Raw genomic sequence first — 15,940 nt, forward strand, 5'->3', positions numbered from 1 at the left:
AAGCTTCCATTTAAGGGAGAAGGGTACACTTTGGACAGTCCTGCTAAAAAAAAAGCCCAACACTATGACTGGCTAAGAGCAATTATCTGAACGTAGTATTTTGATGAAGATAAAAGTGAACTTCTTTTAATTTGATGAGAACTAAATATAACCCAAGTACTGAATGCCTTGTACAATTCCTGACACAATGCACTTCGACTCAGTAAATACCTGTGGCATTTGCTGTCCGCCCAAAGGAATGGAGCTTGGAGGCGTGGCAGATACAGCGGTGGTAGGCGGGAACCGTGGTCTTATTTGCATCCCACCTCTGGCCATAGTTGCGGTGATCATCTTTGAGGACAGAGGGACAACAGACAAAAGTAATCGCAAAACAAGAAATGCAGTGCACTGGCAGGATGAGAAGCACATGCAACCTCCGGGATGAGACTCAAGTGAACTTTTTTCCAGATAAGCCTAATAAGCTAGTTTATGGATCCAACCCCTTGCTTCATATACTCTATATCTCCATTTGTAGAGGGCATCTAGTGAACTCTAAATATTGTGTGGGGTAATATCTAGATTCAAGTATATGGGAAAAGGCCAATTATATAGAAGTATAATTTGGTTGAAAGGGTTTCCCAAATTTTGCCTGACATCTTGAATTTCTAATTTAATATTGGAATTAATGGCTCTAAGACTTATCAAGAATGCTTTATACAAGCTTCTTCAATCATATATTGTCACAAGTTTTGGTTTCTGATGTCCTCTACCATGCTATGGATTCATCTGAGGATTTGAAACCTACAGCAATATTTGTACATTGTATCTTTCCACATTAATGGAATTGACAGACATTTCAACAGTAACTGCTGATAAGAATCCTCCAATGAAGCCAGTGATTTAGTGAACAAGACTTCAGAACCAACCAATCTATGGCAGTATGACTCCAAAAAAGAGACTTCCAACAGAAAGGACTTCTAGGGTTTAGATAAAATACTCCCTCCTTCCTCCTGCAATCCCCAGAATAGGTGAAACGTATGGTCAAAACGAAAGCTTGAGTTCCCTTTGGGTGAACACCCATCCCTTCTGTTAAATAAATAGCCCTCAGGGCCACTAACTTCAATTAAGTACTAACTTCAATAAAGTAGCCTTCCCTCAGGAATGTTCATCTCTTTATTTGGTTTCAGTTACAAGGACTCAGAAGAATCAGCTGGAATATAAACACTGCTTAGGACAGATTTCAGAGGTCAGTGGTAGAATGGATTTATTTTTAGAAGTAGTCTTAGGGGTGAGCTACTCCTGGTCCCAGAACATTCAAATCTCCTTGCAGGCTGCTGGGTCTAGAAACCAGTTTTTTTTTTTTTTTTTTTTTTTTTTTACAGTTTTTTTTTATATATATAATTGCTTTAAATGCTGTAATTACACAGAATGTGCTATCAATCAGAAGTCTGATACAACAAGTGAAAAATTAGCATATTGTGGCACATTCTGCTACTGGGATTCAGGGAATTTTGGCACATTTGTGCATATCAATGAGGAAGAGCTCTTTTTCATTGCTTTTCACTTCTATGACAGATAGAGAGCTCCAAGTCCCCTTTCTCTAATCAGCACACTACTAATTGCTGCTAGAAGGACCTAACTAATCCAGGTGAAAGAAGTCTCCTTTTATTTGAATGACTGTGGGCATTCTTGCTTAGTGTTCTGGGTCAATGGGTTGAAGCAGCCAGCAACATGTCTCTAGAGAGTCAGAGAATGCATGTGCTTACAATTGTTAAAATAAATAAAATTAAATTACAACACAGCAAGACTGAGAAAGGAAAGCAATAACTGATAAAAAACCAGCATCAAATTCAGCACAGCTGTTAGTTCACAACATCAGAGCAATGAGGTCTCTTTCCATCCAGGGAGTGAGGGATGTCAGAGACAGGATTTCGGAAGGTAAACAAATGAGAGAACTTCAGACACCACACACACATGCACATGTACAAACACAGCATGCAACAGCCATCACAAGCAAACAACCGAGCACTGGCACAAAGCACAGGTGGATGCTACAGAGTGCAGTGAAGAGCTACAGTGTCAACAGAATAGCTGGTGGAGCAACACAACCCTAACAAAAAGGAAAGTGCTGGCAGAATACATATCCCTCAAAGCCTAGTCCACCCATCTCACGAACTCACATGTGCACACATGAGGGTCCAGTAATGTACGTGAAAACCCATGGATGCCATGCGGAACCACATGTACCATCTTGGTCCTGTTTCTCATGCCATACCACCAAAGTGAGTGTATTAGATATCTCTTCCAGAGTCAATGAAATTAGATGCAGATTCACTGTTAAGGAGTCTGGCTAACCATGAAGCAACAGAACAAACTCTGATTCAAAGGCTTACAGCTGTTTGGTGGTTTGTTTTGGTTTAGTTTGTTTTTTTAAGCATGTGCTGCTGGAGAAGAAGGGAATGTGCCGTTAGAATTATACCAATTCCATGACCTTCGAATAAGGAATTTGCCCTTTGCTACCTTTCCAGGTGTTCAAAAAGTTCATTACAATATTTCCAGTGAGTAGGGTCCCCTGCCCCTTTGGTATGTGAGGGAGGGAAAGAAGTTCGAGAGACTACTGTTGCTTTGTGCAAGCAATTACAGGACATCAGCACCACATTTGCAAGACTTATTATATAAAAATGGGAAGACATTGCTGCTCCAGTGACCCTGCTCTGGGGCTTCTGGAGAAAAACCGATACTGGAGGCAAAACAAATTATGTTTGAGATACCCTCACTGTGAAAATCAGGACAAATTAGTTTGGGAGAAGGGAGAGAATCCATCCTAAGAGAAGAGGGGAATAAAGAAAGGATTCTTCTCCTAAGATATAAATCTCATGATTTGATAGTATCAGTCAGTCAGGATATAAGAACTTGAGTCTTAAAAAAAAAAAAAAAAAAAACAGATTTGCTCCAGATGAAGTCTGATTCCTTGGTTTGAGGATTCAGAATTCCCAAAATATCCAAGTTAGCATCACGTTGGGATTGCCAGGCCAGTTCCTTGGCTTTCAAAGAGCAACAAGCAAATCTGCATTCTAAGCATCTGGAATAAGTCAAAGTAGAACAGAATGGCTTAAATTTTAAACACAAGTTCAGATCATCATTCATCTTTGTGTGGTTTCCAGAGTGATCTTATGTAGGCTCTGGTCATTAGGACACTGCTTACTTCATTCATCTGCTCAATCTGAGCATAGTTACAGTCTCATAAAAGGTTGGTACATAAGCAGCAGAATGCTCGTATGTGAACAAAATCACTATGACAACTTCAGAGAAAAGTCAAATTCTTGCTTCCACACTTCATCCATGTTAGGATTTAGGAATTATTTTAGTTGTACCCAAAAACGCTGAACAGAGACTTAAATGAAAAGGACACAAACATACTAGTGCTCCTAGGTGCTATGATAATACAAATAATAATAATAGCAGCATTGATCCAGACTCCCAGACCATTTGACAACCACAGGACATAAAACTCATATATAATGAGGCAAGTGTTATGATAGGATATGCTTATAATAAAACTTCCTCAGAATAGAATCTAGAATTCAAGGAAGCTCTACAGAAAATTTTAAGGAAGTGGTGTTAATGGAATAAAAGTAATAGGAGGTAACATTTACTCTCCAAAAGAAGCTGTTCTTTATAAACCCGAGGAAATCCAATCAATGCTCTGATGTCCAGAACTGTATTGACATCGTACACTTCCATATTCTCAAAACTAAACATTTTACTATATAAAACACTATTACACAAAGTACAAGAAACATGTTTAGTTATTGGACAGAAGAGAATTAATTGAATTTTAATTGATTTACCTTGTATAAGTATGGACCTACATGGAGTTTAGTGAAAAAACCTGCCAGTGGGGTTTAGAAAGCTTTCAGCAGCCCTAATTTGTGACAGACACTGAGTTATACCTTAGTTTATCCCATATGGTAATGTAGCTGTGATGCAAAACCAGCTGTCAACCACCATCACCAGAAGCTTTCCAGATGCACTGTGGTATTAAGCAACCTGTATGGGGACATTCACTTAAAAGGGCAAGAAGTAGGATGCCCCCATATAAACACAACCCACTTGCTGGACAGCAACACTAAATTAATGACATGACAGCTGTCCTACTAGCCACCCTAACTCCCTGTAGCTCCCACCTGGAGATTATTCACAAAACATAACAAAAAGAATAGTTTTAAAAGCACATGTTTAAACTGTAATGAATGGGTTCTTGTCACTGCCACTGTACTTACCATTGCTCATCTTTCATCTGGTGTGAACATAATGTAAGAAATATAAAAGGCCCAGTATAGAAACAGAACGTAATGGCCTAGCAGAACTTCAGCATCAATAAGGGAAGTGGCTTATCTTGGGTTATCTTAGGCCACTATTTCTAGTACAGATCCTCAGGGATACAGGTGAGAAGAACCACCAATTGTTACAATTCACACTGTACACAAACTTTAAACACTGAAGGGGTGCAGAATGTCTAGGCCATTACTTTTTCACTGGAGGCAGCATGACACAGTGCACAGGGAGTCAGGAGAACTGGATTCTATTCCCAGCTGTGCCACTGACTGATCCTGGACAAGTCACTTCACCTATGTACCTCAGTTTCCCCACCTGAAAAACGTCCATAATTATACTTACCCGTGTTAGCAAAAGACTACGAATGAAAAGCACCAAGCATTATATGAGACCCTTAGGGAGGATTGGAAGCATGGTTCAACTCAAGCCCAAGTCTTCCCCATCTAGCCTTGGTGCTGGGCACATACGGGAGCATAGTCTGACGCTAGAGTGTACTGCTAGTTAAAAAAAACTGAACTGTGCACCGGACAACAAGCCTTCATCCAGCACTTCGTATGCGACTCATTTACATGCGCCATTTATCTTGAGAGTTAACATTCAAAACGAGAGCTATTTATATCTACTGTCCATTTTACTCAATGAGAGGGGAGAGGAAACGATGGAACAGAGAAAAGTGGGGGAGGGGGACACGTCAGTACCTCCACTAATACTTTTGTGTTTGGGAGATGGAAGGGAGATCGCATCTGAGTATAGACCAGCAGTCACCAGTTCATAGTAGAGAGAAGTTCATATGACAAGGCAGTCTCCTAAGAAAGTGTTATGGAAATAGAAGTGAAACACTCCAGGAACAGTTAGACCTATCGCATGACCACAGTAGACAGTCTTAATGTGCACTGCTAGGTCACTCCAGGCAGCAGTATCTGACCTACTAGGGACAAGCATGCACAAAGAAGGTGTCAATGAAATCCTGCCTCTGACTCACAGAAAAAGGGAAACAGTGCATAATCACCCATACCACCTTCGTAAGGACAACTGATGTCAAATCCCTCCTCAGAAAGCTACCAAAAATCCATCTCCATGCTCAGTTTTAGCATGCGCTTGCTGCAGGCCTGCACTAGTGACACTGGCTCCAGGGGCCCTTACCTGCCCTGAAGCTCCCATCTGAGCAGCCTGGGCCTGAGCTGCTTGGACTGCTGCCACTGCCTGCTGCTGCTGCTGCACCAGTTGAGCTCTTACCTTGAGTATTTAAAGAAAGAAGGGGGTAAGCAGGAGTAACGGATTACGGTGGATGTCACCTTTCCACAGCAGTTAGATCAACCATCTTCCTAACTCCTTCAGTTATGAGCAAACAAGACTGTCAGCTACGCATTTACACTGGGCTAGTGTATGACTCACTTCATGAACACGAGCAGCTGGCTTAGAATAAGCCTCCCCAATGCTACACATCTGACACTGACTTTTCTTTGTGGCATCTTCTCTACACTGGCGTTCACTCAACTGCCACTTGGACTTTGCCATGACAAACAATTAGCTTTGCTAATTTCCCTCAAGTACACAATATTAGATGCCTGCATGCAACAGCTGGTTAGAACTGTGCATCACTCTGCAACTGTTGCATAAGTGCGACACATGTAAGTTACTCCTAGCTTAGCTGCCAAGTCCCAACCTTCAACAAGGCCAAGAGTGAAGCACAGTAGAGCTCACAATTAAAACTTAGATCTCCTGCTTAGTAATGCACAGCACTCTCACTAAGCCCTCACCACTAGGTCAGTTTCCATAGCACTGAACAGTAAGTCAACAGTAAGAAAATCTGCACCATTAACAGCATTAGCTGACTCAGACTGAAGCAATACTAGGAGATCCACCATGAAGTACAAAAATCAAAATCACCCTGTCCTCAACCTATGAACTGTTCTCTTAAGAGAAGTTGCATCAAGTGACAATCATCCCTGGCTAGTTCAACCATAACAATACAGTCAGGGGCAGATTTGGCTATCATTGTTGCACCTTCCCCAACCCCCTTCAATGTAGTAGCAGAAGCAATGCCAAAGGGGTCTCATGCTGCAGTAGCACGAGAGGGCTGACGTGTATGCACATGTATCCAGGGCATTTAATTAAGTTTGCTCATATTCTAGTGAAATCAGCATTCATCAGACTGTAATGTTGTATCTATATAAAACAAGATCTCACTCATCTCCTTGTCCCACCAATAGCAACAAAGGAACTGAATCTCAAACACTACCTTCTCTATCCAGCATACCAAACAATTTCATAGACTAGCTACAAAACCTTGGGATTTTAGCAAAGAACTATGCTGTGCTGGCAAGCAATAAAGCAACACAAGTTAGTGGTTAGCATCGTTATGCAAGCACTAGGTTAACAGCTAACCTCTTAACACGTGACACTATTTCACATCTCTGCTATTAGCACTAACAAGGCTTATTTATCAGTGAGGACTTTCTATTTCCCTAGAGGCTCATGGAGTACACAACCGTTTGTTTTGGGTCTTTAACACACTTACCTGCATGGCTTTTAACTGCTGCTGGGTAAAAGGTACAGACATGACCTGACTAGGGAGCTGTCCTGAGATTGCCTGTCCCTGAGAGACCAGGGGCTGGGGCTGTGACTGTGGTGGAAGCTGAGACTGTTGGGCCTGAGCAACCTGCTGCTGCTGCTGCTGCATCTGTTGCATCTGCTGTTGCATGACTTGCTGAGACGGCGGCTGCTGTATCTGTTGCTGTGGTATCTGCTGCTGCTGCTGCTGCTGCTGCACCTGCATAGCCTGAGCTGCCTGCTGCTGTAACTGCATTTGAGCAATTCGCTGTAGTTGCTGCTGCTGCATCTAAAAGAGGAAAAGCCGGGATGCTAAAGTTTCCAGCAATGCAACAGTGTCTTTAGTATTAGAAAGAAAGCCAAGGGCCTGCAGGCAGCATACGAACTCATCATACTAAGTGAACGCATTTAGCCCAAATGAAAAATCCTACCCGTTAAGCCAGCCTCAGGCTTCAAACAACTCACCTGCATGCAGTTTATATTCTAATTTCCCTCTCCAGATGGGCACAAAGTCATCTGCTACCACTAACAGACAGTTTCAAGGTGAAGGTACCCAGCCCTCTAGCTTCTCTGGCATAAAAGATCACAACACACTTCTCCAAACTGTCATCAAGCTAATGTCAGCATCACCATTTACCTACACAAGAACAGGACAGCATCAACCGCTTCTACTTGCATACATCATCTTTAGGCATGCCTCATATTTCTGTACTGCAATATTTGTTTAAGTGACAAATGAGTAATTCACAAAACTGAGACAAAACAGCTACTATTTCTAGAGGAAACTCGGGGGAGGGAGGGAGGAGAGTAGGGTGCCCACTCCAATCCTCTCCTGCATCCCTGACCTCCTCCCAAGCAGACAAACATCATCCCGACTCTTAGACTCAAACAAGAGGAGCACAAAATTCATAGCTTCTTTCTTGCTAGGAAAGATCAGTCTTTTCTAGAATAGAGCACATTGCTGCCAACGAACTCTACCAGTCCAAGATGATGCCTTGCCCAGAAGCAGCAGCATGTTAATACCTTAGTGTGGAGAGCCGACACCTAATATTGCTAGGTAAGCCAGAGCTCTGGAACGGTTCAGTTTGACCAGTGGCTGATAACAGATTACCAATAAAGCGACAGCTTCGCTGTTCATTACCTGTTGCTGATTTTGCTGCTGCTGCTGCTGCATCTGCAGTTTGAGCATATGCTGCTGCTGCTGCTGCTGGGCTGCTTGCAGCTGCTGCTGCTGCTGCTGTTGCTGCTGCTGCTGCTGCGCAGCTGCTGCCGCCGCCGCCGCCGCCGCCTGCTGTTGGACCTGGAACTGCTGTTGCATGGCTGACTGCTGCGCCTGGAACTGTTGCTGCTGCTGCTGCTGCAAAGCAGCTTGTTGCTGCTGAAATTGCTGCTGCTGCTGCTGCTGCTGCTGCGCCATCTGTTGCAGCTGGAGCTGGGCTGAAAGTCAGAGTGCGTTGGTACAACATGACTGAACTGCAGACAGCTGTCCAACAGATAAGACGGGTGAGCTCAAACTACTTTGACCAGAAACTTAAGATCCCTTGGTGTCTTTTATAGCACACATCTGTGCTAGGAGCAATTGCATAAAAGCCATTATAACCTCCCATTTCCAGATATATTGCATTAATTAATTGCATTAACCCATTATAACCTCCCATTTCCAGATATACATTATACACATTTAAACCACATTTGTTATTCGTATTAACATGGCATTTCTCATCACTATTATGTCTAAGCCTCAACTCTTTGGCTGACTCTGCAATTTAATTAAACAGCTTAAGAACTGCAGGGAGGAGGAGAGTGGGCTCATTCATGCCCTGAGGGGAACAAGAAGAAACGGTCTCACACATTGTTCCACAAAGAAATCTTTGGTCAAAGGAGGAGCTGTTCGAATGGGCTCTGAAAGGAGCTTCATCCAGTAGCTATCTGTCAGAACAATGGAGGCCACAATATGAGGTGATATAAGGCAGGTAGAACCAAAACACTAAGGATGTTCAAGAACTAAAATATTTTGAGAGGAAGGAGTCTACTAGTCAGAATAGTCTTGCTCAGAATACGCCAACTCAGTCTCAAATGCAGTTGCAAATGAGTCCAAAACCAAGTAGCAAGTGGAAAGCCACAAATTTTAAGTATAGACAAGAACACAAGGTGGGCGAGGTAATATCTTTTATTGGACCAACTTCTGTAGGTGAGAGACAAGCTTTCAAATAGCTGAAGAGTTGGTCCAATAAAAGATATCACCTCACCCTCCTTGTCTCTCTAATATTCTGCAACCAACACAGCTATAAAACTGCATACAAGTATAGCGAGGACATTTATGGTGGGGGTAGAGGTATTTGAAGGCAAACCCTCCCTTCCCCTCCCCCCCGATTCAAATCTGTGTTTCCCATATCAGTGAGAAAGGGCGAGATGCACCATAATCCCCAATCCTCCTGGCAGGAGCAATAAAAACAGACCTAGGGAGTATTCTGTAACTATTTCTTCCTTTCAGCCTAGAAAATGGCTCTGCACTGGAACCCTAAACTGACTTAATTTCAGTGGATGGGAGCACAGTGAATACTTACTCTGTTGAGTAGCTGCAGAGACGCCAGACATACCATGGGGGGCCATCCCAGAGGTTCCAGGAGGCTGTTGCCCTGGAAGGCTCATCTGCTGGCCCATTGGCCCAAGTCCACTTATCCCACCCATTGGTGCTCCTTGAGCTCGCGAAGCCATGCCCATTCCAGCTGCTCCTGCTGGAGGGCCGCCTGTTAGATTCTGCAGTGCATTCATAGGATCTGCGAATACAACATCATTACTAAGAGAACAAGATGAAGACTTGTCCGCTGAAACAGTTCTCCATGCTGTGGAGCCACAAGAAAGTTTTGGCCTAGTGGACTCAACATAGGATTAAAAGTCCACTCTGAGTTCTACAATCACAATTCTACCACTGACTCAGTGGCTTTACATAAGTCTCTCTCCATTTTTCCACCTGTAAACTGGGGACAGCAGCTTTTGAGGATTATTTAGAAGTTTGTGAAATGCTTTAAATTAGGGTGACCAGACAGCAAGTGTGAAATATCGGGACAGGGAGTGGGGGGTAATAGGAGCCTATATAAGAAAAAGATCCAAAAATCGGGACTGTCCCTATAAAATCGAGACAGCTGGTCATGCTACTTTAAATATGCAAAATACTAAATATTTATTAGCAAAAGGGAAATCATCAGTCACCTCTACTCTAAACAGATATCCAGGTACAAAGGCAAGACATGGCAGGCTCAGGATGCTTTCAGCAGAGCTTTGTGCTACAACGTGGGAATCCAGGAAATAAGAGCACACTGATGTGATGGATCCAAGCTAGGCCCCTTCCGTCCCAGGTTAAGGAGCAGGAGTGCTCAGGAGACCAGGTGTTCAGCCTGACGAAGTACCTTGGCAACATACTTCCTCTAGACTGCACATTGAAGCTTCTCCACACACTTCTCAAATACCCATGATCAGCACTCCTCAATCAGAGAGAGGGTGATAATCTAGGGTATGGGGCATGGGGAAAGGAACTGCAAACAGACTTCTGAAGGAGAGAGAATTACAAGCGTTTCAGGAACGTTATTATACTGGTGTTCATCAAGTATGTAATATGCGCCTTCCTCCTTAAGGGTAAAGATCAAAGAGGACATAACTTTAGAGCACTCCAGAGTACTGGCATTAACATATATTGTGCAGCACATCTTTAATCCATGCTGGGAAGAGGTGGCAACAGACAACTGCTGCCTCACCATATACTCTCTTACAGGGGGATTAATATAGTTATAGAAGAGATTCCTTCAGTCACATGCAGAGTCCACCAGGACATAGTTCCTGCTGACAGGACTACTCCATAGTCTTGTAATGCAGAACAGGTATCAAGCTCATACACCAGTGAGAACTGCAAGAAGGTGAGCAAGGAGGAATTCAGCTACTTCCTGCTGGACAGTCCAATTCACAACACTGGCATTTGTTGAACAGGTTTAATAATACTTAGCACCAACACACAGTGCAGAGGTGGAATCAAATGAGTGTTCCACACAACATCTGTATGTGAAGAGTCTAGAAGGCTCACTAGAACTTTCCTCCTCACCACAGTATGATTTATTAAGAATTTAAGTTGCCCTCCTTTGCTGCAGGTCGGCAGTTAAGCCCTCCCTCCCCACTTTATATGCCACCAAAAATACTGACAATTTTTCATTTAGTCTGAAAAAATGTTCTTACCACTGACCGAAGCCTGAGATTTCTTATTGTCTAGAAAATAAGAGTGAATACACATACGAGTTATACATTTTGTTGCAAAAAATTGCTTCCCATTAGTTACCCCCATGCCAAAGTGCCTCCAAACATTTTACCCACATTCCCTACCCTAGGCAGCAAGCCACAGAGCTAGAGAGCTCCTAGGTTACTTCCTGATCAGGAACTTAGCCAGCTGGCCATGGAGTGCTGCTGCAGACATGCTCTGTAATGTCAATCATTGCTACCAATATCCCACACGCTTCCGCCAGTGTAAGAGCTCTGCAAGTCAGATTTCACTCCCAGGTGTCAAGATTAATGCTTGCTTTGTGAAATTTTCTACAGAACGGGACAAGCGTCTGAGGCAGCTCCTCTATACACTTCCTGGTGCAGTGTATGACAGGTGGCTTCCTCCAGTAGTTCCACACCTAGGAAGACTCATAAGCACTTTGAGACTATTTGTTCCATTCCAGAGACTTATTTCTGGAGGAATAAAACTAAACAGAAGGGCAGATACCCTAATTCAGGATTCCATGCTGAGGATAAAATTTACTTTATTATTGCATAGCTGAATGCTTTTTAATTCATTTGCAAATCAAAGTACAACAAAGAAATTAAGCTCAGCCAATTTGTCTTCACAGCGTTCTGGTTGTGATGGAAATGGAGAGGGAGGATGACCTCAGAGAAAACATATGGTGAAATGAAAAGTGGAGATATCAAGAACTTTCTAGTGGGTTCTTCAGTTCTAGACAGATATTGTAAAGAATATTACACATTCAAGAGCTGGGCACAGATCCAGCAGCAGAAACTACTGAAGCAACTCTTGGAGAATGCCAGTCAGAACTAGCAGATTCAAGCCACCCAGAAAGCTAGCACTCCTATAACTCTAACAAATAAATAAAAGGATTACTTACGAATGTCTCGAAAATGGATAATAAGTCTGGCAACAAGAGAAAGATATTCCTCCTAAAGTTGAAAACAAGAAACAGCTTAGCACAGAATGGGGAAGCAACACACTCCATGACTCACTGTTTCCGTTCCTCACTCTGCCACTCCCACAGTGTAACAGAAGGGTCCCTCCTCCTTCAGGACTGGTATGCTTTTCATAAGTCCATGATCTGCTCAAGAACTGAAATGGGCAGGGTATGTTTCTAAAGAAAAGGTCATTGTGTTTAACTGTGCAGGACAGAAGGAGAAACAGCAAATGCTGGGTAGAGGAGGTAGACAACTGCCAATACAGCTACATACTAGTAGTACTGCATGTGTGTACTACTACATACTAGCAGTACTGCAGCTGTGCCACTGTTGCATTTTAAGCATAGACACTGACTACAGCAACAGGAGGGGTTCTCCCATTGCCATGAGTGGTGGGTGAACCACTGGCTCGGGGAGGCTAGCCCCTGGCCTGGCTCATCCCTTCCACCTGAGGCCCCTCTCCCCAACCCAGATCCCCCCGCCCCCGAACCTCAGAGCACCAGGCGGGTGGGATGCGCACAACCCCTTTCCCCCAGCCAACTGAGCACCGGGCGGGCAGCCAGCACGCAGCCGCCCACCCCCAAGCCCATTGGGTGGGTGGGCGGGAAAAAGGCAGCCCCCCCCACACACAGATTGGTAGGCGGTACGCGGACCCCTGTCCCCTCTAGCCATGGAGTGCTGGGTGGCGTGGCCCCAGTGCTGGGGCCCCCTCAGCACTGGGTAGCCCCAGCTACCTCAAATTCCAGCACCATAGTCTCAGCAGGCTTCCCTTCCTGGAAAAGGAGCAGCCTGCCTGGGCTGGGGCCAACTAGCAGCAGGAGGGGGCCTCTGTACGGAGCGTGGGCAGGGCCATGTGGGGCTGTTTGAGTAGGCACAGCCTTCCCCTGCCTATTAGACGCACTGCCCATGCCCATTGCTGTAATTAATTTACCTCCTCGAGAAATGCTAGTGCTGTCTACACCGGGGGTTAGGTTGGTATAGCTATGCCTCTCAGTGGGATGAATTTTTCACATCCGAGAGCTGTAGCTATGCAAATAGAAGTTTTCAGCATAGATCAACCTTTTCTGAAGTCAGATCAACACTCAAAAGTGAAGTCAATCCAGCTACATTGCTTGGGTGTGAAAAATCCACACTCCTGAGCCATGTAATTAAGCACAAGTCAAGCTACGCTGTAGATAAAGTGAGTTCCATGCAGTTAACTGCACGTGGGTCGATGAGACTTTATAAACCTCACTCCTGTGTTCTTCAGTCATTGGAGAGCCTGTTGTATCTTTTGTGATAATAGGAATTTACCATATTGTCTTTGCCAAACATTTCACTTCAAATTGTTTTTTGTGGAGTGTGCAAAGCACTTTGGCTCCCCCCTCAGCACTAAATGCTCCTGTATATATTCAACATAGTTTATGCAAGTGTCCTGGCCAGATGTTGCTAGACAACTAGATGCATTTGGGAACCTGGTGTATCTACTCACAACAGACCAAGACAGACACAATTGGAAATACATGGAAGTGCCTTACCCGAGTTTTAGCCTTCATAAAAACATGATTCTCCATATCTTTGCTGGATTTAGTGTGGGCTACACCAGCCTTCCTCATGGCCTCATCACTGCAAAACAAGACAAGGAACTCACAAAGGACATTAACTGAGGGCAGCAGAAACCCCCTTCCCTACCTAGGGAACAGATGGATGGCAACTTTTCACGAATGAATCACTGACAAATACATACATAAAACAAAGGAAACCAATTCCACTGATTTACATGCACAATCTGATTAACATCAATAGCAGATAGCCAGGTAGCCAGCACATCAATAGGAGTCTCCTCTAATTAGTCATTTACCTCCTTGCTAGAAAGGAAGAAATTAGGAAATACCTCCCATCAGGCAGAGATGGTATGAGATTCAGCTACTGATTCCATTTCAAGGTGCATAGGAGACCATCTTCTCCTGTCAGAGGGCCAAAATAATCATTCCCCATGCTATGGGTTGCCATGAGGCTTCCATGCTACTTTTAGCCCAGTGCCATTAAAGACATTAACTTGGGACATTGATTGTTCCCCTCTTTCCAACATCACCTGCCTCCTTTGATTACTAACCCTTTGAAGCAGGGACCATGTATTCACATGAGGTTTATACAACACCCGGTCAATAGCAGCCAATCCTGAGCATGCACTTTGAACATTACTGGAATATAAATATAGTATATACTTGAAGTTTTATAAATTCAGTACATTATTGATGGGTTGTGTGGTTAAGCTCTTTTGTAAAAAACAGAAGTGGTGCAAGCCTCGCTTGCTCTGGATTCATAACCACGGAAATGGAGGTAGCACGCTCTGGCAGTGAGCCCCAGAGTGGCAGGGGGCAACCCTCCTTTGACTGTAAGCCCCATGGTGGGGGGGGGCAATAGCCAAGAGGTGATGTGAGTAATCCAATATCTACACGAACACTGCGTTTTAAGTGCTACGCCTCTCATGGAGGTGGAGTTATTAAGTCAATGTACTGGACAGACTTAGATAGTGGGCAACATTTTAATGTAGACGCTTACAGAGTTAGGTCAAGGTAAGCTGCCTTAAGTCAACTTAACTCTGTAATGTAGACCAGGCCTGACTTTGTTTCTCTCCAACTTCTCTCAGGCTGGCCAGCATCTGTTTCTTGCCAGGTTCCTCTATAATTTTAAACAGCTCCAATTTCTCAGAGGATCCTATCAACCGATTGGTATGGAATTCTCATTTATTCCATTATTAAATGTAAGGGTTGTTTAGGATTGGGTCTTTTCAGCAAGTGAAAGCGGCTAGACCTGAGCACAATGCCAAACATGCTAAGGCCTGAACCTCTCCACAACCTCTCCATGCCTCTTCAGTAAGATAAGGCCTCAATTTATCATAGCACAGCACCAGCAATGATTAATCTATTAGCTTTGATTCACTCTAAGGAAGATCAAAGAGTAAGGATAATACAATCATGTTTCCTGAACAATGGACCTCAGTTTGCTTAAAGTCAGGGCGTTCCTCATACACAACACCCTAACATGAGCTCCTGAAAACAGTTTTAGATTCTAATTTTTTTTCATACACTTATGAGGAATATGGATGGTTGAAGCAGTGAGGGGAAATGTGAATGTGTGGGAGCAGTAAGGAAGATGTGGAGGTTGGGAAAGTGCAGGAAGTGGGAGGGAGGGATTGGGGGGCTTAAGAAAGGGAAGGGAGTTCTAGGGCAGGAGGGGTTGGGGGTGTGAGAAGGATTGGACTCTGGGAGGGAGGACCTGGGGATGAGTGGCAGAGGGAGTGGGGGCTCCCCCATCAACCCTGCATTCTCCTCTCCTTTGTGCGTGCTGGAATCTGGGGAGCCCCACACCACTGTCCCTGCCCCCCACTATCATGTGAAACAGGATCTGGTGTAGGGGAGTGTCTGAGACCCTCTCTTTATTCCCCATGTGAGCTGGGTTGGGAGGCTGCTCTTCTGGGAGACCTGAGCCCCTGTCTCCCATAAGCAGGATATGGGGGCCATGCCCCTTCCCCTTATCCCACTCCTTTGTGAGCCAGTATCTGAGGGCCCTTTTGAGTTGGGAGCTCAGAACAGGCATGCCACCTGCATATCATAGGTTCACAAGCACTGGCACTAGGGAGAAGGAAGAAAACACACACTGATAGGAATGGAGAAGTCCACACATCTCAGAGCTATATTTTCATATTGTATTCATCTCCTTGAGCTGTTCTCAGCTAACAAGAACATAGCATTGAGATGAATGAGCTAGTTTACACCATTTTGAACCTCCTAGTTGCACATAGAGCCCCTTCCCCATAATCTAAGCCTAGATCTTGGCCTTTTTTACACTCTGGAGACTGTAGCTATGCAAA

General features: G+C 44.1%; 1 protein-coding gene across 13 annotated transcripts in view; it reads right to left on the bottom strand.

Annotated features, from left to right (window-relative positions):
- Nucleotides 1-15,940, bottom strand: part of MED15 (mediator complex subunit 15) — a 40,626-nt gene that overhangs the window by 15,207 nt on the left and 9,479 nt on the right. For 6 of the 13 annotated variants that reach the window (XR_006275882.1, XR_006275881.1, XR_006275880.1 and 3 more), the window contains exons 2-9: nt 13,602-13,689; nt 12,024-12,075; nt 11,098-11,127; nt 9,438-9,650; nt 8,012-8,307; nt 6,839-7,159; nt 5,461-5,553; nt 211-330 (exon numbers count right to left, since the gene is read on the bottom strand). Coding sequence is in view for 10 of the 13 variants with exons in the window: in XM_038373750.2 (XP_038229678.1) it covers nt 211-330; nt 5,461-5,553; nt 6,839-7,159; nt 8,012-8,307; nt 9,438-9,650; nt 11,098-11,127; nt 12,024-12,075; nt 13,602-13,689 (1,213 nt within the window). In the remaining 3 variants the exon portion in view is untranslated. The remainder of the gene's footprint in view (nt 1-210; nt 331-5,460; nt 5,554-6,838; nt 7,160-8,011; nt 8,308-9,437; nt 9,651-11,097; nt 11,128-12,023; nt 12,076-13,601; nt 13,690-15,940) is intronic. The other 7 variants (XM_038373753.2, XM_043498143.1, XM_038373755.2 and 4 more) reach the window with 6 other exon arrangements.

This window comes from Dermochelys coriacea, chromosome 15 (genome assembly GCF_009764565.3).
Source record: "Dermochelys coriacea isolate rDerCor1 chromosome 15, rDerCor1.pri.v4, whole genome shotgun sequence".
Lineage (NCBI taxonomy): Eukaryota > Metazoa > Chordata > Testudines > Dermochelyidae > Dermochelys > Dermochelys coriacea.